The sequence below is a fragment of the Nestor notabilis genome, unplaced genomic scaffold, assembly GCF_000696875.1.
Source record: "Nestor notabilis isolate BGI_N333 unplaced genomic scaffold, ASM69687v1 scaffold147, whole genome shotgun sequence".
Lineage (NCBI taxonomy): Eukaryota > Metazoa > Chordata > Aves > Psittaciformes > Psittacidae > Nestor > Nestor notabilis.
The window spans coordinates 253,123-275,616 of record NW_009936769.1 but is presented as its reverse complement, the minus strand read 5'-3'; the positions used below and the strand labels follow the sequence as shown (position 1 = coordinate 275,616).

At 36.4% G+C, this 22,494-nt stretch overlaps 1 protein-coding gene across 1 annotated transcript in view; it reads right to left on the bottom strand.

Moving 5' to 3' along the window:
- Positions 1 to 22,494, bottom strand: part of ARHGAP15 (Rho GTPase activating protein 15) — a gene marked incomplete at its 3' end in the record, with an annotated part of 220,493 nt that overhangs the window by 37,648 nt on the left and 160,351 nt on the right. The window contains exons 7-8 of the mRNA XM_010018517.1: positions 19,246 to 19,344; positions 17,268 to 17,394 (exon numbers count right to left, since the gene is read on the bottom strand). Coding sequence (XP_010016819.1) covers positions 17,268 to 17,394; positions 19,246 to 19,344 — 226 coding nt within the window. The remainder of the gene's footprint in view (positions 1 to 17,267; positions 17,395 to 19,245; positions 19,345 to 22,494) is intronic.

The window sequence follows — 22,494 nt, the reverse complement described above, 5'->3', positions numbered from 1 at the left end:
GAGCAGCATGCATTATTGCCTGCATAAATAGTCAGTTTTTCAACCTGCATCAAAGTTTTGAAAGTGACAACAAGTCCCTGCCTCCTTTTTCTTCGTGATGATCTGAGATGTAGTCAATAAAGTCTTCTTATTAAGAATAAATAATTCACTTCACCTACTTTATTTAGAAAATTACTTTTGTCAGTAATCCTATTTTATCCCTTAGTGCAATTCCTGGGCAGGTCACATGAGTTACCCCCACACTATAAGTACTATATGTTTTTTGTTAAAGAGTACAATGAGAGGCAGATACATGGGCTATACTAACGACTGGTGGGCAAAATGCAGGAATTAGGCATTAGCCCTAATCCATATGTTTATGATAAACTTTAAAATTACAGATTTTATAGCTACAGAGCACAGATACAAGAACTGCAGCATCAGGTAACAGAATGGGTATCACTAGCCAGAGATCTTGGGAAGATTTTGTTTGCATAAGCACCAAAGGACCTGAGCTCATTCAGGTTTGTGGTCTTAAACCAGATATTTGTCACAGCAAGTATATCTGCATTTAGAAATATTTGGGCAGCAAGCTCAGAAATAAACAATAGGAAAAAGAAAATGGTGATTATATAACATAAATAACTTGTCTGTAATATGACAGCCTAACAACTTAAGTGCTCGGTACTGTCATTACACTTCATGAAATTTGTGTGCATTAGCAGTAAAGATTCAATAAAATGACTATATAATTCATATTTTGCATCATGCTTTTATGCATATCAACTTTTTAAAAAATTCATCCCCCACTCATAAGAAATGGAAATAAATGAATAGTGTGTTAAACACCTCTACATGCTTATTTTGTGAAACAAACTGGCACTCCCCACACAGATTTTCTTAGTGGTATTTATACCATAAATATTTAGAAAAGTAAAACAATATTTCTAAGTATGTATTGGATTTATAAAGTAAGATCATACTAAATTAATCTGAAATATTTCTTTAATAAAATAAATGTTCTTCTTTAGAAAAAGAAAATTTAAGAGACCAAATCTATTTGAACTTCACGAGTGCATTTAATACGATACCAAATGGGAAATTATGACTTAAACTAGAGTTGATGTAGAGAATTAAAACAATAATTGTAAAGTGACTAAATAAAGTATTAAAATGACTTTTGTTTAAAGGAGAACTACTGCACTGAAGGAAAGTTACCAGTGCAAGTCCTTAAATGTTCTTGGAAGTGATCTTTGTGTTCTCATTAATGACTTCAACAGAAAAAGTAGAGCATTCCAAAACTACCTGTTGGTGAATCAAGGCTAGGAAACATCATCAGTTGAGACAAGAACATGGATATGAGATAAAATCTTAGTAACTTTGAGACTGGAAGCTAGAAAAGACAGGTTAGATCTCACAGAACTCAATGCATGGTTAGAGAAGGAGTAATGCAAAATATTTTTCTTTTATGAGTGTGCTTTGGACACTCATGTATAAAGTGGAAATTCTTGCCACGTACAGTCAGAAGCCATGAGAAGAACCAGGAGAATGTGGCTGCTGAGCTTTCAAAACAGACAGGGAGCTTGGCACATTTGGTCGGCTAGAAAATGGTTGAGAAAGGCTGTGATTGTTCCGTATGAATTTGCTGGTGGGGATGGGAAAAGGAGCAGGAGAGAAGATGACAGCAGGGAGGGAGAAGAGCTGTTTAAACTGAAGAACAATGTTGGCACAAGAATAAATGGTTATAAACTGGCCATAATACGAAGTTCTAAAACACTTTTTCAAAGAAGTCATGGTGGAAAATAAAACTGAAAGAATTTAAGATGAAGATTAATAAATTCATGAAAGGCGATATAGAACAAGCTACCTTGTGACAGGAGGGACTGGACTTGATCACTCAGGGCACGCCAAGCTTTTCTTTCCACATTTTTTTTTTTGGTATTGTCACAATATTAGAAATGCTATTAAACACACTTAACTTGACTATAAAAACCACAATGCCAGAAATCAATGAGTTTGTTTTTTTCATACAGTATGACCAGTTTATGTTCATCTAATGTAAAACATGTGGTACTTGGATGAAGTCTGCTGCAGTACACAATGTCAGACTATTCAGGCTTGAGGAATAGAGAGTCTAGTGTGCTTAGGAAGGGGAAACTGGTCTCTCCAAGCTCGTGTCAGGGCTTAGGACTCGACAGTCTCTTTGCAAATACTAGCTGCTGGTCTTTATCCACCCTGTAGTGAGGGTGGTTTTGTATGAGCATTGATCACTGAGGACTCACTCGTCTGGTCTTGAGCCTCCTTCATTAGCTGTTTTCTGTAAATTTTCAGGTAAAGAGTGATCTACTTACAGATTATTATGGACAAAAACCAGGAGCATGATGGAGATGCTTTTGCATTTGGTGTACTTCTCTCCTTTAGAGAGGCTTGCTAAAATTCACAGAATAGTCAGTAACTTAGGTGATCTAACACATAGGAGTGGAAGGATAGTCCTTGACCTCTGCTGTCTGGGTGACCCGGTGTTGCCCTATTCCAGTGTTTTCAGCCATACAGTATTATCCCATTCATATAAAACACAGTAGTTATTGAGGGAAAAAAATTGTAATATTTGAGTTAAGGACTTTTGAAGTTGGCGTATATACTATAAAAATATTTAAGCAGACTTCTCAAAAGAAAACAAACATGCAACTAAAGGTTGAAGAAGACAGCACAAGATTGTTTCTCAATAGAGTTGAGCAAGTAATGTGTAACAAATAATGCATTCAGGGTTTTTTAGAATATGGAGTTCTGGGGATTTTTCTTCTGTTGTGGAATATATACAAATAATTTTCAAGTCTTTAAGTTTACCTTCTGAATGAGTTACTCTAAAAAATCCCTTTTCAACCTTTTGCAAATAATATGAATAGTCATCACGTACACTAAACTGCTCAGGCAAAAAGAAAAGAAAATTATATGGTTCCTTTCTCTACCAGGAGAACCAGGTAGAGTGTTATGCCAAAAGAAAACCCTTTGAGTGGCTGGATACTGCCAGCCATGTGTGCACTTTTAACTTGAAAACCAACATGTAATTCTGTCTTAAGCTTTGAAAAACAAGCGAGTTATCTGTAGAGAACAAGGGAGACTTGCATTGCTGTATTTGTATCATCCTTCTTAAGAGTCATACAAATTATTCATATATTTAAATTTAGACGTGTTTGGATACGTCTTGGACCTTTTATTTGGATCCAGTCTTATTGTACCTTTCCAGGAAGAATATTATACAAAAAAAAATTTCTTTTTAATGAAACTTACCAATTATATTTTGTACTTCTAAATTTAAAAGGTAAATTATATTAAAATCAAATTATATTTCCATTGCACTCAGTTTCCAGTTCTATTCATAAGCTTATATTTTCTGACCCATAATGAACTCATAAGGCTTCTCATACAATTAATGATAGAATTAATCCATAGTGCCTAAGTTATGAAAAGCAACATGTTAAAATTTTTTCTTTCCAATGAGAAATGATAGTGACATGCATCTGTATATTTATTGTTTTGAAACACAAGTAACAACATACAGCAGGTTTAATACTTTCCAGTGAATGTAGATGAGATAGTTTATGGAGAAAGGCACACCCATTATCTTTTAAGTAATCAAGATATATTTAGACAAAAATCTGAAATCCATTTGCTGTACTCTATTTATATGTCAAGTTTATTTTATCAAATTATCTCTACCTCAGTTAAATCATTAAAGTAAGTGTAACAGACCAAAAGATTACCTATGAGCTCATTTTTAAAAAGAATATGTAGATGGATTTAAGAATTCTTTTCTTTTTACTTCTTACCTTAAGTGAAGTTCTGGTAAAAATCCCCAACTTCCCTATTCACATAAACATAAACCTTAGACAAAGTGACTTTGACCTCCATCAACTTCATCTTATGATCTATGGAAATTATTTATATTTGTTAAAACACAATTGATTTTCAAACTTTTCAGCAGTTGCAGCTTTTTGCTTACAAGGTAGTGTGAGAGTTGCACTGTGAGGGCACAAGAACGACTTCCACTAAAGGTGCCTTAGAATTTGCATAAAATAAACATAAAACCACAAACCAGATCAAAAGGAGGCTGTAGTTTTTGTGTGAGCTTAACCTATAGAGGGTGTTAGTGGAAGAAGGCGCCTGGTAAGATATGCTACAGGCTAGCCTCTTTCTTGAGCTGAGACAATGTAATTAACAGGAGGAAAAAGAAAGGCCAGAATGAAGCTGCTGGTGTATTTAGTCATGTATTATGTTATAATAATTCACATTGTAAATTTGAATGCATGCCTGAAAGCTCTGATTCTAGTGTGTTTAAGTGAGGTGTGGGCTTTTTTAGCATTGGCTTTATCAGAAGTTGGTCTTCTAATAAAGATCAAGTCATACAGTTCGGTTGTGTAACAGCAGATAGAAATTATACGTTGCCCTCTCCCTTCCTTGTGCTACTAAGTGTAGCTTTGGTCAAGGTGCAAGGCAGTCTGGGAACTATGCTTCTGGCTTTCTGCAGCACCCACCCATCCTCCCTACAGTCTGATGGTGGCTCCTTCTCATCACACAGGCAGCATGAGGGCAAAATCAGGGTCAATACAGTTAAGACACACGTCTGAAGAGGACACAAAAAGATGATCAGCTGAGTGCATGAGTAACGGGGACCCCACAGGTAGTATGTCTTACACTGCTGGTGCAACAAGTTTGCTGCAGCAAACGTGAACCACAAGTCCATGTTTGCAGGGGAAAATATCCAGAGATGATGCAGGGCATGTGGTGACATTTAGTACTTCATCCAGTCTCCAGAACAGCTGCACTGGAACAAACTGCCTGAGCAGGCAAATAAGTACTATATATAATGATCTTTTCCTGAAGTAAAATTAGGCCAGTCATCACAAGAATATTGAGACACTTCAGTCAGCTACATGTGGGGTTTGCATGGGTGCACTGACTCTATGTTTGGCCAGCCATGGTTAAAATTCAGACAAAATATTTAAAAGATACAATAGAAGACTGGTTTAACTTTAAAATGAACGTTCTGGATGACAAACTGCACAGGGGCTTAACCTATTTTAGAACATATTTAATAGCATAATTTAGTCTCTGAAAAGAAAAGTAAAATAACTAATGATAGGCAAATTTAGAGGTTGAATCTAGTTCAGATAAACATTCAAAAGTTCAGATGTTTAACCAAACCTTATCTTGTCCATGAAAAGTCTCAACTGAAGTGCTCTATCAAATATAAGTAAAGCCCAGAAGATTGTAGAAACTTTTCCTTACAGAAGGAAAACTATTACCAGGAACCAGCACCTAACTGCAGCATTCGTGAGTTAAGCAGTTAAGCATTAAAGCAAAAGCAAAACATGTTAAGAAAATAGCTTCGTGGAAGAAGTAATATTTGGATGAAATTCAACACAGAGAAAAGAACATAATATTAAGGGGAAAGAAAATACAAATGCCATTAGACTATCAATGAATAAAACTTAATCTATGTTTGATAGTTGAAACCTTCCAGGCTTAAAGAGAATAAAGAAACTGGAGATCAGAGGACTCTGCTTTTTGAAGTCCTGCTGTCCAGATCCTGGGGACTGTTATCCAACTGAGTATTTTAAAGACATTATGAATATTCTGTCACAGAATTAGAAAGCTTTATTTTTATGAATGACCTGTAAATTGATCAAAACCAGGTACAGATAAATTCTAAGTAAACAGTTGCTTGGAAAAGGTGAATTCCGCTAAATTAATATTTCTGGACCAAACCCCATAAAATAAAAGATGCATTTTCAAAAAACATTTTCAATATAGGTTATTAATAACAGAAAGTATAGCTCTAAAGAATCCTCTCCATTCTCACATCCACCAATTACGAATAATTTTTAAGAAGTATACCAGATGAGAACACTGTTGTGTTTGTGTGGTACTGTTTCTCATTCAGCAGGCAATATCTGCTACAGTCCCCCAGAGGAAAGCAAAATTCAGACAAATGATGCAACAAACCATCAGTGCTTCAGGATCCTTTCAGTTTCTTTCCCTTTCCCTATGTCACCCCTTTGACTCCTCTCTGCTTAAGCCTGTCCCTCACTTTTTCTTCTGTCGCCATCCCTCAAGCCACTTGAGCAATTAACAGAAAAATTTACTTTTCTCATAAGTGAACTCCAAATTCAAACTATTGGATGCCCTAAATCTGAAACCTAGCAAAAGATTTAAAAAGCAATATTTTAGCTTTCAGTTCAGAAATTACTAATGTGTAACTTATACTAAAAGCAAAGTTGCAACAATAGATCAAGTGTCCCACTGTTCGTAATTGTGCCTTAATATCAGTACTACCCTTGATCCATCATACTCAATGATCTTCAGATAAGATTGTATAACAATTCAGATATTACAGTGCTTTCATTAATTCTCTTAATTTTTAGTGCCCTTTTGATTTTCGCTCCATCACGTCAACTGAAATACCATCATATGAAGAAAAGAAGGAAGGAGCATTATAGCACCCTAAAATAATCATGTGTAATTTTAGACAGACAAGAGAAATAGCATACATATGTTTTCATATGTAATATGTATATATTTTTCACACAGAAATATATATGAAGCTTATTTTTGCAGGAAGAAAGCTTCTTAGATTCTTGGAAACTATAGCAATGAGACAAAGATTTTGATTTAAGTGAATATATGTACAGCCTGGAAGACAGTAAAAGTGTAATCTTGAGATCGTCACCTGCACTACTTAATATTTAATCAACTTTCTGGTCCTTCCAGGCATCTTTTCCCAAGAGAAAACCTGGGTGCTGTTCAGAAGCCAGTTGACTCCAGAGACTCCTTCCAAATGTATTATGGAAAAGACAGCACCAGGTTTGTTTGCTTCTGTTTTACTCTGCCCTTTAACTCTTATCCCAGAAGGCATCTTACCTCCAAGCATAATATTAGATACATATTAGACATTTTCACTGTAATGTTTGAAAAACACCAGGCTGGTGGGATGCATATAACCATCAGTTTATATCAGACATGATAATTTCAGCTAAGCCTTTTTCTCTCCAAGTTTTGGTTTTTTGGGTTGTTTTTTTTTGGGGGGGGGGGGGGGGGGGGGGGTGATTTATTTTTTTTATGTATTAACGCTGTAGCATTTTAATTTGTTTTAATTTCATTTCATTAAAATACGCTGTTTGAAAAGAGTTGCTCAGTTTTTTGAGAATATTACTTCTCCCTATAAATTGAACGCCTTAAAAATTAGTTACAAAGCCGTTACCACATGTAGGAACACACTTTATACGCAATAAAAAAAGCTTTAGGCAGGCTCTTTGGTTTTCACAGAGAATGCATTTGTTGCAAAGGATTAAAGGACAGCAGGATCTACATGTTCCTGTTGTTTGCCTTTTATGTCTAAAAAAAAAAAGGCCATGAAACAGACAAATAGATTTCTTCAACTGTATCAGGTGAGCCATTTCCATACAGAAGAATGAATTCCACTTTCCATGGCTCTGGGAAGACCTTTCCTTGAATATCCAGGTGCAAGAAATATGGGCTGAAACTGGAGCAGATTCAGGAAAGGGTTATTTGGGACAATCAGGAAAAAGAGAAGCAACCTGACATAGGAAAGACAACCGCAAGTTTTTGCTGGCTTAGTCTACCAAATCAAGCAGAAGAATGAGTAAAAGACTGCTGTCTGTAACTCTGTTTGGGGTGGTATACCTGAAACAGAAAAGAACTGCTGAAAATAAAAAGCTAGCTGAATGCTGACACAAGCACATGTACGTACCACAAGCCCGTTTAGGCTGAAAATCAGAATGCTTTCAGGTTTGAAAACTGAAGTTTTGGAACATCCTTCCAGCCTGAGCTGAGTGGTAAAAGCATTAGTACTGAATTTAATTAATTATGGAAGGAATCAAATGAGGTAGTTGTTTTCAAGAACTGGGGAATTGATTCAATGCTACGAAAAGTCTGTCTGAGACAGATAATGCTATGTTATACTTTTCAATAACAGTAACACAAATGAATTCCTCTTGGGTGAATCCTGGACACACTTAAGACAATGGCCAATGGAATTAATTAGATGGAGCCAAATATCCTTGATGGTGAGAGGAAACGCACATATGTCACAGTGTTCTCTTCAACATCAATATTTAAAGCCAGCTAGTTGGAACCTTTTACTTACTTGAGAAACAATAGAGCATTTAACCCTTCCATGGTATTCCACCCTTTGACTTTCACAGACATGATCTTTTTATCTGGCACATCAATAGGCAATCTGTGGAACAAATAAGTGATCCTACAAAGAACATTCCATTTTCGAGCGTTAATACACTCTGTCAAGGAAACAGTACCATGTTTTCATCCATTAAATTGGTCTTTCGATGTTCAGGTTTTAAGGTCATAATTTAAATCATATATATTCTCCAACCTGGAAGGTACAAACATTTAAACAATTTCACCATGGGGAAAAAGTTGAGTCTGGTCAGTAGGTATTCCTTTCTAAAGACTGATTTACAGCCTCTCTAATTGAGCTTAATTTAGAGTTTTATAACCTAAAAACCTCCTTATTTGTGTCACATTTCTCCCAAAGTGCTGGAAGGATTGCACCTGGATTAGTTATAAATAGTGTTGAAACCTCAGAATATAGTGTAGTGTGAGAATAATTTTTTCTGGCTACAAACTTGAAATTGAGGTAGTCATTTCAACAAATACAGCAAGAGGCTTCAGAATTAGGCTCACAGGAATGATAGAAAGCTGGTCTGTCTCTTCATATCCAAAGAACAAATCTCAGCAAATCCTCACTTGCTCTAAGTCTGACCTCTCTCCAAAGGCAGTAGCCTAAAATGCTTCCCACTGCAGTGAAAATGCCTGCATCTATTTAGATGTTATCAGTTGTCAGCCTATATTCTTTCACTGTGGAGGAGAAATACAAAAATGGAGATATATTGACAATATAAGTGATACAGGGTCAAGCAGATGTAACTGTCTCCATTGTCTATTGCTTTAAACTACAAAAATGAAGACATTCTGTACAATATACAAAAATCTTTAGTTTTACTTTCTAATATAAACAAGGATGTACTTAGTAAGGAGACTGTACTAAACTATTGGATATGTTGGATATTTGGCTTCAAAGTGATAAAAGTCAGAGTAAATATCTTTTCCTCATCACAGGAGTCAATCTCACTTTTAGTATGTGGGAAGAGGCACAACCGCTTAACTCTAAGAATACCCAAAATGCTTATAATTTCTTTGTAATTGCTTTTTCTGATGCAAGGGTATGTTTGAAACAACCACTGCATATTTTCCCCAAAAGTAGTTTTCTTAAACACTTTGTCAGTATGTGTAGTTCAGTGGGAAAATCTTAAAGTAATCATGACTATCCATGACTACTGGCCTCTACTTCACTCCATATTGAGTTTATCTGGAATGCACATGTAGGAGTTTATTTTGTTAAGAAAAATATATGGCATCTCACTTCTTTGGAACAAAGAAGAAATATGGATTTGTAACCTTTTTTTTTTTTTTGTTCCTTAAACTTAAGTCCTTCAACAGTGTTTTAGACAAACCTAAGAAAATTTAAGACAGACATTTTGTGTTATAACACTACCACGGGTCATATGTATGATCATCTTTACTAAAGCTCCTTTCAGTCCCAGTTGCATAAATATGCATTTTATTTCACTAATCTTGAAACAACAGGAATAAAGTTTACCCAGGTCTTTTATACCTCAGAGAACAAAACAAATATTACAAATCTTTAGAGAGAAAGGATATACAAAAGGGCTTGAGGTGAATGTTTCAAAGCAAATACTCTTTAAATGATGTGCAAATTATTTCAGCACTTGAACATGATTTATGAAAGGGATTAGTCCACTGAAACAAGAACCCAGTTTAAACTGTTGCGTTTCAAAGTCAAAGATGAGAAACATTTGCTGGAAAGGGCAAAAGAAACCGGATAGTAATCTATAGTGGGGATTTCTGATTGATTTTCTTTAGCTAATTCGGTCTTACGTTAGCTATCACTGTCATTCATACTTAACTGTGGTGGGCAGTGTAAAATACCTTCTTTTATGATATAATTCTCCATAAAAATGAAGTATGCAACAGTGATAATTGAGTAATGATGAGGTAAATAATAACTCAGTGACTATCTCCCTATTGACTAGTATGGCCCATAAATGAGCATAAGGACTATGAAACAACAGATAACTTTTCCAGAGAGTTGTGTGCCAGAAAGCAGACCAATGAGTCACATCTATAGTAATACATTACATTATATTGTCATATTCCCACATACTCTTCATGTAATGGGTAAAAGCTGCTCTTAAGTACTATAAAAATGATCACTTTTATGTAATTGTAAAGATTAATAAGTGAGTTAACTTCTCATGGTTCTATAATGATCCTGCAGTTCTAGTAGGTAAAGGAAAATTTAATGATCCTGCTCAGATATGATTAATATCTAACTTTTCCCTGACTAAAATTCTGGACTTGGTTCAATTAAAATGAATTAAGTGAACATGCACTGATTTCCCTGCCAAATGTTTATATGGAAGTTGGTTATGCCCAATTTAAAAATATGTTTTTTCAACGCAAATAGTAAACTCTGGAAAGATTTTGGAAAGTGAAGTAGAAATAAAACAAAGAATTAAGGAAACATTATATTATAATTGATGGAAACAGGATACTCAAACTCAGGAAAAATGCCTTTTTTTTCGAGAACTAGTCACAGCCAGTTGGAATTTTGGGTGCAACATAATCTCCTATTATCAGTGGAAGTGAGACAATTCGTGAATTTGGCATGTTTTGTTCCCAAAATGCCAATATTATTGCTTCTTTGTTGCTGAATCAGTATTTTCCTAATCTTGAAGAAAACAACCTACCTATAGTAGATGTTCCAGAGAAACATAAGAGTAAAAATGTATAAAAAAATGTTTACTCCCTATAATCCAAACGAATGCTGCCATGCTCCATAAGCAGTGTGTTGCATTTTCTTTTTGTGAGCTTTTTCAGCATCTGAAGCTGACTGCGTTCCTGTTGATGCAATATAAATAAATGCCACAAACACACAAGCTGCAGTGACAAAATTAACATTGCAGTAGAAAACTGCATATTTGCATAGAGTTTTCATTTTTCTTTCTGTTTTAATTGTTAGCATTCGTAATGCTGCACTAAAATACATTACTGCTTTATATTTCTTGGTTTTATTAAAAGTAATAAAACTGACCTATACATAATGTTAACATTGTAATGTAATAATACTCTCTAAATGGCATCCATCTGGCTTTGAACTTCACATCTAACTAAAATAAATGGACTGGGCAGGGGAAAGAATTCAGACATTATCAGAGTTAACAAAGAAATGGAGTGATTCCCCAATTCTGCTGCTCTAATTAGTCCCATATCAATAAAGTAACCCTACATGGGTGAAGGACTCTGTTAGCTGCCTCAGAATGTGACCCTCAACAAGTCTGTCTGAGCCAGTAGATGCCTCACCACCTCCCAGGATATGGTCTCTCAGCCTTCCAGCTTTTTTGCATGTTAGGAAGACAGAGATTAAAATCATACAGGCTCCTCTCTCTGCACTGCCTGTGATTAGGTGTCCTTTTTCTAGGATCTCTAAATGATGCTTTCAAAAAAGTAAGTTTCTGTCTTTTTTTATTTCCTGCTATTTAAGCAGCTGAAGCTGTGCAAATACACGTGTTTGTGCCCTGGTAATCATCCCTTCCCTCTGCAGAGAAACAATAACCTCAGCATTTGCCACAAAAATATGCAGTCAAGCAAGCCCTCAGCAGAAGTTTTATCCAAGGAAGGAGCAAGAACCATGTGGAGCTAAAAAGGGTTAAAGCTCCACTGAATTCTCCATTTCTTCCATCGTGTCCACTGAGAGACCAAAATGGTTTTCTACTGCTGTCCCACCACTACTACATTGTACAGCCTTAATTATCTAACAAAATGCATTCAGAGATGATTTGGGATGTTTTAGTAATTACTTGGGAATATTTACATGCCATGCTGCTTCTAGGTTCAAAATTCAGCCTTTCGGGACAAGGAAATGTGAGCGAAATGATAAAGGCAACTTTGGGCAATTTTAAAGTACAAACAGAGTCCTTGGTTAAATAGTAGGGATGGAGTACTTGACTCAAACTGTACCTTTTAAGAAACCAAAGCAAATTTCAGAGCCCAGATGACTTGGTAGCAAACACCTCTGAAGGCAAATCAAAATTATGATCCAGAGGCTTTTATTTTTTTCCCGATTGAAACAATGCATGGAGGGATATTCCCAGACACTACTCTGCAGCCATTCCAGGGAAAGAATGTGAGGGCTGTGGCATCCCAGAGCATTGCCCTTTGGGACTAAAAGAAACCACCACTGCCTGCTGGAAGTGCAAGAAGAATTTAGGTAAGAAAAATATTATTTGATTTGGGTGGTGGTGAGGGTGCCAGGGCTAAGACCCTGATCCTAATGAAGAGTGGAAAGGAATTCCAAGCCTGGCATTTAATATGCATGACATGTCTGCTTTGCTGTCAACTTTTCCTTCCACCCCCTGCTTTTGTCTGTTTTTTCCACCTGTTGCAACTTGTCCTTATTCAGGCTGAGAGATGAAATTTTTCTTTGGTCTTGCATTGTGTCTGGCACAATGATGGCTGGATCCCCAACTACTCTTATCAAGACACTAAAGTGATCATGAATTGCAATAATACTGCACAGCCCATCAAGACTTTCCTTTTCACACACATGCACACATGCACATATATATATATGTAATTTTTTTTTTTTTAAATCTTGCTGTAGTTGTGGCACCTCAAGCCAGAATTCAAACATGGGAGAGATTTTCCAGGATCTGTCACAGGATTTCATGATTAACCACTGGGGTTTAAGTAAAATGTTCTTTAAGATAAGAAAAATATGCAAGTAGAAACAATAAAAATAATGCAATTCAATCTTATCAATTCAGGCAGTTCCAGCTTTTATGTGGCAAACAAGGAGATCAAATTGCATTTATCTAATATCACAGATTTTTTAAATGTCTAAAATATTTCATTATTTTGCTTTGGCAACCTAAAGCTGAGGAACAGATTACTGTTCCCACTACATAAGGAAATAACTGACAACAATTAGTATTTATTCTTGTTGCTTTTGTAATAAAAATAGAATTCCATCACTTTCAAGGAAACCTAAAATATTAATAAGAATGTGATAAACTGAGTAAATGTGACGCCATAAGGAAATGATGGAAAACAGGTTGGAAATATAGTGCTTTGGGAATGGATTGCATTATCAAGCTTGTGATTGTGCATTTTGACAAAAGCAGCTCTCAGATTGATACAGTAGCCAAAGGGCACTCTTCCTACTGTGAAGCTGTTTATTTCTATCCAGAAAAGGGAGAGTAGAAGGGGAATTGATCCCCTCTGACAATCGATAGTGACTCCAGCCCTGGCTCTTCCACAAGAGGTCACTCCTGAGTGACAGAATTCCCACATGATGGCCAAAATGCAAACAATGAAGTGACCATGAACAGAAAAAGAAATGCAGAGCTTAGTGGAGAGTGTGGAGTTGGTTTGCTTGTCTGCAATTTGCTTGACTGTTCTGACAGTCAAGACTGTTATTCAGAGCAGCCCTGCGGAGAAGGACTTGGCGGTGTTGGTTGAGGAGAAGCTTAACATGAGCTGGGTTCAGTGTGCACTTGCAGCCCAGAAAGCCAACTGTATCCTGGGCTGCATCAAAAGAAGCATGACCAGCAGGTCAAAGGAGGTGATCCTGCCCCTCTACTCTGCTCTCGTGAGACATCACTTGGAGTATTGTGTCCAGTTCTGGTGTCCTCAACATAAAAAGGACATGGAGCTGTTGCAGAAAGTCCAGAGGAGGGCCACGAGGATGATAAGGGGGCTGGAGCACCTCCCATATGACAACAGGCTGAGAAAGTTGGGGCTGTTCAGCCTGGAGAAGAGAAGGCTGGTGGAGACCTCATGGCAGCCTACCAGTATCTGAAGGGGGCCTGTAGGGATGCTGGGGAGGAACTCTTTGTTAGGGACTGTAGTGGTAGGACAAGGGCTAATGGCTTTGAAGTTAAACAGGGGAAGTTTAGATTAGATATAAGGAAGAAGTTCTTCACAGTGAGGGTGGTGAGGCACTGGAACAAGTTGCCCAAGGAAGTTGTGAATGCTCCATCCCTGGCAGTGTTCAAGGCCGGATTGGACAGAGCCTAGGGCAACATGGTTTAGTGTGAGGTGTTCCTGCTCATGGCAGGAGGGTTGGAACTAGACGATCTTAAGGTCCTTTCCAACCCTAACTATTCTATGATTTTATGATTCTATGACAAATCCTGTTGTCCATACACACAGTAAGATCTCCTGGGTTTTGGAAAGCTGAGTGATTTCTGGGAACTGTGCAATGCACAGATCCTTTCCTTACTTTCCATGCACCTTGAGATCATCTCCACTTTCAGTCTAACCCTGGTGCTTGGTTTCATGTGGTATAAAATTAACGTGTCAGACTACGTACCAGCAGACCCAATTATAATTTGTATTAATTAGGAGGAATTTTGGCAATCTTAGAAGGAAAAAAACCCAAAAACCTACAGTCTGAATGATAACTATATTACTTGGAATTATGAAGTCTGCCACTAATTTCAAAAATTATAGGTTTAGAACAACATTTATTTGCACAAAAAGGACCAGTGCTGCAAGGCAGTTTCCTTATACCAAATATGTACATCTTCTAAAAGGGGAGGTTGCTAGGGTAAAAAACATGTTCTTTCTGACCCAGCATTAGCTGCATAAATTAAGTCAGTGAAATAGTTGGCATCATAAAATAAAGACTAATCTCTTTCCATGTATTTGAGAGCAGGATCACGTTTTTACATATTTCAGTAATGTTCCCCAAGGCCATCCTTGGTTTCCTCTTCACTCAAGAAAACTTCAATTAGAACATGAGTTGCAACCAAACTGAATGAGAAGTCACTGAAAAGCTGCATGATCAAGACCATGAGCAGTCTGTGAACTCTGGAAATTAGCCTGGCAGTTTTTTCAGTGAAATCAGTGTCTACAGTTCAAAAACCGTAACAGAGAGTTATCATTTGTCTTTGTTGTGTAAGCAAAAGCAATTAGGATTAAACATAAAATCCAAATTCCTGCTCCTGTCTCTAGGGGAAGTCTCCCCAGTTTTAAATTAAAGAGTAAATTACTGGAATACTTAGGTTAGAATATACCTGTCCTTTATATACTTCTGCTGCTAAAAAAACCTAGCTACACATCAATATCAAGTCTAAAACTGGACATTTTTTTGAGCCCTTAAAATGTAGAGAAGGTAAATACAAATGAGTCTGAACTGTCTGAATATGCCTTTAAAGATTATTGTGAGGTTGGGGGGTTGGCCTGCTAACACATCACTTGCTTGTCTTCTGTGTTAAACTGGAGGAGTTTTGAGCCATCTTTAAAAAATCTCCTTTGTCTGCATTTGGCAGTGGCAGTAGTCAATAATACAAGAACACTATAAAATTATAAAATTGTTAAACTTTGTAAGAACTTTATAAACACACTTGCAGATATTTCACATATCTTCTCTGTGCTCTGCAGTCAAACTGGACAATGAAACGACCACCTGTTAACTGCTAACAATGTGTCATTACCAGTTCTCATGCTTTTTTAAAGCAATTTTGGCTCTAACTGCCGATAATTCTGGCTACGATACTTGTGTGAACATTAAGGGCACAGAAAGCCAAAGGCAGAAAACTGACAATACAGTTTGTGCTTAGACTACTAATAAGTAAGTGAATAATATGATTTTTCTAATTCCACATAATTGCTTGATCTCAAGGGGCCAAAAAAGAAGTTCTGCATACATATTTTAGAAGCAATCCAATCTATAGTATTTAAATGCAAGCTTTGATTCAGTGAGATTTCACAGCAGATATTTTCACATTTTTTAAGAGTTTAAATAGCCCTTAACAAAACAGAGGTTATTCAGGATTCTCTAAGGTTTGAAAAGAAATGTAGGTTAAGTATCTTCCACTATTCATATCCACTTTTTTTGTTTTGTCTGACAAATTATTATTTAAAGATATGTGAGAAGTATAAATAAATAAATAAATAAAGATTCCCCAAGTGTGGAGACAGTTTATGGGCATTTTGCTATTAGCTACAATAAGAGCAGAGTCAGACCCTCAAAACTTACTATGCTCTCAGTCTTATTTTTCTTCCTCTCAGAAATGCCATGTAACACACAGTACAAAGATATTGGGACAATTTTTCACAGGCTACATTCAGGTTAATTTATATTTTATAACAGAAAGAAAAATCTTTTAAAAACCCAAATCTCCAAGATAATAAGAAAACAACAACAATAAAAATCTTTGGTCTGCAAAAGAGACTACTAAATGAATATCTGTATTTGTGTGTGTACATGCACATGCATGTGTGTGCATATATTTATGATTGTGTGGATAAATCTAATTAAAAATAATGATGTTGTGTCTTTTTAATACAGTATCAAAGGCTTTGATCCTGCACTGGAACACATGCAGGCAAATTCTTATACAGCACTTTCATACCTATAGGTGTCTTATACTAGCATGCGAGTCTAAAGCTGTTCACAAAGCAGAATGTGAATCTCCCGCCAAATGAAGAAGAACAAAAAATCCCAAAGAGAGGGTGAAATTAAAAAAGTGCTGAATGAGTGATTCAGGGTCACCACCAGCCTCTGCGTGTACTGCCCACAATATCATGAACATCTCAGCACAAACTGGAAAAGGAAAGTCTCAGTGAAGTAAAACACATCCCTGCTGGTTTTAGATCATTTTATTTTCTAATCACACTGATAACATCGACCTTGAACCCTGGAATTTACCTGCTATAAAATTATAGATATATCACTGATTGTCAGCTGCAGAGGACATGATAGATCTTTCAACAATTCAATGTATAAATATACAACAGACAAAATTACTCTGGCAATTTGAGGTATTTACTAAAATGGAAACAAAGCAACTGCAACAGACCATTAACACAGGACTCATGTTGCTTATTTTTAAAAATAAATGGTTTAAATAAACGTTTTTCCTCCTAAACAAATTTATTTTGCTTAGGAGAGAATGTCATCCTTTAAAAGTGTGGAGCTAGTAACTATCTTTACTTAAATGCAAGTTATGTATATCAGCACAGAACACATTGAGCTTTAAAATTCTCAGTGATCTTCCTTACATTCTGTGTGTAATAAAAATTATCTCACCCTGTAATGGCATAGTTATTTAAAAAGAAAAAAAAGAGGGAAAAAAAATCAGAAAAGAAAAAAGCCTTACTTAAAGATTTTCTGTGTTCAGGCTTTGGTTCTTTGGATTCAGTGTCTAAGCTATTCAGTAATTCGATGCTGGAGGATCTTCTGAGATTGAACTCCAAATTTCTCGATGTACAACTCTGTTCTTTTGGCTGGGAAAAGAATATATGTATATATGTGTGTGCATGATTTTAGTAAAATTATTATTTATAAGACTGAAGCGAGAGATTACAGAATGCCAGTACAGAATCAGAAACTAACAGACACACACAGAGCAAGTGATGCAGTGAGTATATAATTTAAGGGAAGTGTAATGAAAAATTTGTCATATGGCAGAGCTTTTACGGCCCTCACAGAATGGTCTTAATTTCTGAGATAAATTCCCATTTAAGTGAGGAAAACAAAAGGCCTACTTTAGGCTTTAGAGACTGAAATTATTTCCACATTGCAGGCTACTTCCAAATGCTTCCAAAGAGAAAGGTTGTTTAAATTGCCTTTCTGGTTTAGATAGTTACAGTAAATGTTCTTGCAAACACAACTGTTCCAAACATCTTTACAAATTCAAGGTTGTTTTCTGCTGGTCTAAGCTTAGGAAAGAGGTGGGGAGTTCTCTTGCTCTAATTCACTGGGATACAAAATGACAATAAGGGATTATTAACAGAGAAAAGAAGGAAAAAAAAGAAAAAAGGAGGTGATATTTGGCTAATATCACATCTTGTCCCATGGTGTTTGGTCAGGTAAGATTTAGCTGTCCTAACACCTGGAAAGCTGCAAGGCTTTACACGCTCATTCAGAGTTTAAAACTGAAATAAATGACATGTATGATATGGTCGCCAAGTACTTTGTGGGGGCATACTGTTCTGCACACACAGCAAGGGCCAGCCTTCACCAGAGCAAGCCCTGCCTTTTGGTACCCAAACCACTTACAAGCTGTGCTCCACCAGCCGCAGATGCTGTGGTTCACTGCACACAGAGCTACTGAGGCCACTGTATTTCCTTAATTGCAGTGAAAAAATTAAAGAAGTCTATTTGATATTTAGCTGAATAATGTGTGTGTGGGGGGAAGAGTATTGTAAGTCTCCATGGAAAACTCCACCCCAAAATCTTCAGTAGGATACCAATATCCTCACACACCCAATGAAATGCACAATATGAAGACATACATCATCAGATCAAACTTTCCTTGTCTGATTATAGCCTCAGGGTAATATAATGTCTGTAGCTCTTTAAGGAAACAGTAGCTGTGTTCAGATTAACCCTTTCAAAGAGGCTGCCTCTGCCTGCTCTGCCAATTCCATTGCAGCAAAACCTCTGGAAAAAATGCAAGAAATGAGGATATTTTTCTCTCACCAGATTCTGCAGTGAACAAGGAAAGTCAGTGCCCTCTAAAAACACATGTTCTTGGATCAGGCAGGGATAAGAGGAAGGCATTTGGAGTTTGTACTGAGAGTGGCAAAAAGAAAGAAAAAGCTACAGCTGAATCTGGTTTGGTAATTAAAAACTGTTTTAATAAAATGCAGCCCTGCTTACTTCTAGTAGAAAACCCCCAGCCTTCCTGGGAGAATAACAGCAATCAGTTACAAAGGAATATTATTTGCTAGTGTTATTCTTGTGAATAAGTAATACGAAAATTCATAAAAGGCTCAAATGTATTAATAGTTCTATTGAAGATTATATACTGTGGGCTGCATAAACAGAAAATGCAAAAATTCATTAGTTAAGTGCTTGTGTGCTTTTATAACCCTCAGCAAACCAATGTCCTTGTTATTTCAGAAATAAATGTAGTGTTCCATTTCAAGGCAAGAATCAAGTGACATTTTTGTTCAACAACCTTGTTTATCTGACATTTTTTAGTAGATTTGCATACATATTTTTGTATCTTTCAGAAAAAGGAATGTCTAGCTAGCTGCTGACTGTCTAAAACCTGTAGAGATGCCTAAGCAAATGAAGTTGAAATTGCTACATCTTAATTAATAAAGGTAACAGCCAAAACAAATACATACCAATCTGTCAATTGCATTTTTGATAGCGTGGAACCAATCCAATATGAGAAAGTCGATATCCGACTGGAGGAGAAACTCATTTCCTGACACTGTCGTGATCTGGGGAGGGCACGGGACACACAGGTAAGAAAAATACACACCGGACAGATTTTCTTCTATTTTCTCTCCTACGCACCCAAATGCTTTTCCTTTGTACCCAGAATTATCTGCTGGAGTGCTGAGTTACTGAGGAGTTTTGAACCTCTGTCTGAAAACTGTTTGGAGTATGTCACAACAAATGAGATATTGTCTCAGCAATGCAACCCCTAAACACAAACAGTGTAAAAGTGATGTTAAAAAAAGTTAAAAAAAGCCAGGAAATCCAGTGTTACAAGGCAAAGCTCAAATGTAAATCAAAGCACCCTGAAAAGAATGTAATATGAGAATTAATTCCTGTTATTTTCAGTTTCCATTTCTGTTTTGGCAATATTACTTTTATATCTGGTACCTGCATTCTCAAATTTACACATTTATTATATACCTGTAATTCCAGAGTCTACTTTCAGTAAAATTAATGATGTCACTCTTTTTTACATTAAATAATAATAATAAAAAAATACTTTCAAAGATGGCTGTAGCAGAGTAATTAGGAGCCCGTTTATCATGAAAAAAATTCTCCAGTTTGCCTGAATGGAAGTCGATTTACATTTTTGACCCACTCACTGGGAATATTTATCAAAAGCATATTCAATCCCGTGATAATGCTGTTTCACTGCCTAACATTATTTTGTGGAAATATGCATGCATATTCTGTTTATCTGAATTTCAGCAAACCATGTTGATAGTAATATTACATCACTTTTATATATAACTATATACACCAGAGCAGATATCCAGGTATTTTACACAGCAGGTCAAAGCAATCATTTTACAGATGTCAAAACTGAGGCACAGAACTGTGCAGTGATTTCCCCAGGATTGTTCAGATGGTGCTTGAAGCATGATCCAGGGCACAGCAGTTCCCTGTGTTTGCAGATGAGTGAACGAAGGGTTACATTTTGCAAGGGGCAGGAGCTTGTCCTGCCCACAGTCCAAAACAGCTCAGCTCCTGCCAGCTCCGAAACCAGTTTTTTCTTATTTTTTGTTGTTAAGAATTGCCTGTGCAAAACTCAATAGCATCTGCATGTGGGAATTGCATATTAAATTTTGGTATTTTGAGGATGCAGGTTTAATCTGCTTATTGGGACATGGTATTACTCAGGACCAAAAACTTTCCAGGTATTTTTTGGAGAATGGTTGAACACAGTGGACAACAGAGATAATTTTCTAACCAAAGTGTGAGGAAAAGCAGAGCAAAGCCAGTTAGACCTATGACACAGCCTATTTATGTAAATACATCAACCTGAAGTGTTACTGCTTCACTGCATCTGTCCTATGTCAAGAGTTTTTACTATAGCCTAAAAGAAACAACAGCTCCTCACCAGCCTAGATACTGCACGCATCTTTCTTAAGACTGAAATTCTACCAGGAAAAAAAAAAAAAGAAAGGACAAAAGAACTTAGTGTTTTCTTAATTGTTCTATAACCTTCTCTTTATTGAGGAAGAGCCTGTAAAGAAGGCTTCCAAAGTCATCAGCATTAAGGAAAATCCCATCAGAGCAGCTCCAGCAGAGACATCCTGTGAGAGTGCTGCAGATAATGTGGAATGGTCCCTGGTGCAGGCTGAGGCTGCCTGGCTGCAGATGTTCATCCCATCCCATCCACACCCATGAAGAGCAGACCTCCAGCCACCCTATTGTTCCCCATGTGCACGGGAGAGTTATTTATTGGGGAAATTTTAATTCCCTTATTAGTCCACAATCATATGTTAATACCTATTCACATATTCACTGTTCCCTCTATGAAAAGAAAAAATAAGTCAAAATTCAACTGAAGGTGAGCAGTTGAAAGAGCTGACCTCTAGTACTCACAGCTCAAAGTTTGGGTTCAAAATGTATTATACTATATCACAATTTATTAACGTATACATGCAGATATGAATTAGACTAAACACAGGCAACAATTCAATCGAATGTCTCTCTCCCCGTATAAACAAATCATTATTAAAATTATAAAATGGAATAACATTTTCAAAGTAAAAGCAGCATATATAATTAGATTTAGTGTATTTTGAAGGCTTAAAAAAGGCACAATATAGTTCAGTCTTCCGTTCAGTAAATTCAGGCTTTATTAAAATACAAGTATTCAGCACTGCATAAACATTTGTACTGTATGATATGCAAAAGAGATACTCCATTACTAACAAGACCAAAGCAAAATACATGTTGAAAATTTCTTTGTCTGAATGTGTTATTTTGATAATCATATATTATCAGTGTTTTATGAGCAAATCTGTAAAAACAGATCATAGAATGGAGGGAAGAGAATTAATTTAAAATATAGTTTCTGTAAAATACAGTTCAAGTCCTTTTTCTTTCTTTCCTCAGACTAATCTTCAGAGTAACTAGACGGTTTCAAGAAGACTGCTACTGCTCTCTACAGTTTAAATGCATCCACTCCTTAATTACAGTCAGTAATTGACTTTGTTCTGCTCCATTCCAGTCATTCACAGGAAAGCAGTTCCAAAGGCTTTGGCTGGTAAATCCCATTTAATGTGCAGGTTTCCTATCCCACTTTTATGTATTACCTCCTTAGGATTTCTGATAAATGGTTCTTGGAATGCATTGCTAAACCATATTTGCACTTTGAACAATCGAATTTTCAACACCCTGGGAAAAGACATCAGTAAAGAATGCTAGCTTTGACTAAACCTTGTGATTGAACAATTTATGATCACAGCCTTAAATGATGTATAACTAACAACAAGTGTAAATTGTTCAATATTAAGGCATGCTAACACACCATCCCTGTATCAGGAACTGCTGAAATGAACAGAGGGACTGGAGAAACAAATGGAAGACAAATCTCAGGAAAAAAAGAGTAGGAAAAGAAAATTATGTGTTCTAGATAGAGTTGCCAGTCTCCATTGTGCCAGGTACTTCACTTATTTACTGAAATCACTCTCTTTGCCATAATTTTTACAAAGGCTACAGTCTGGAATTGGCATTACCTTACCAAGCAGAATTATGATGTTTCTGTCGGCAATAAATACCCTCAAGGAATGACAACTGACAATAATTCTCTTATTTGCAAAGGGTGTGCCCTTCAGGTTGCTTACAGAAGAGCCAGAGTACCTGGTTTCTCTTTTCCTTGTCATAGCACTTTGGAAAAA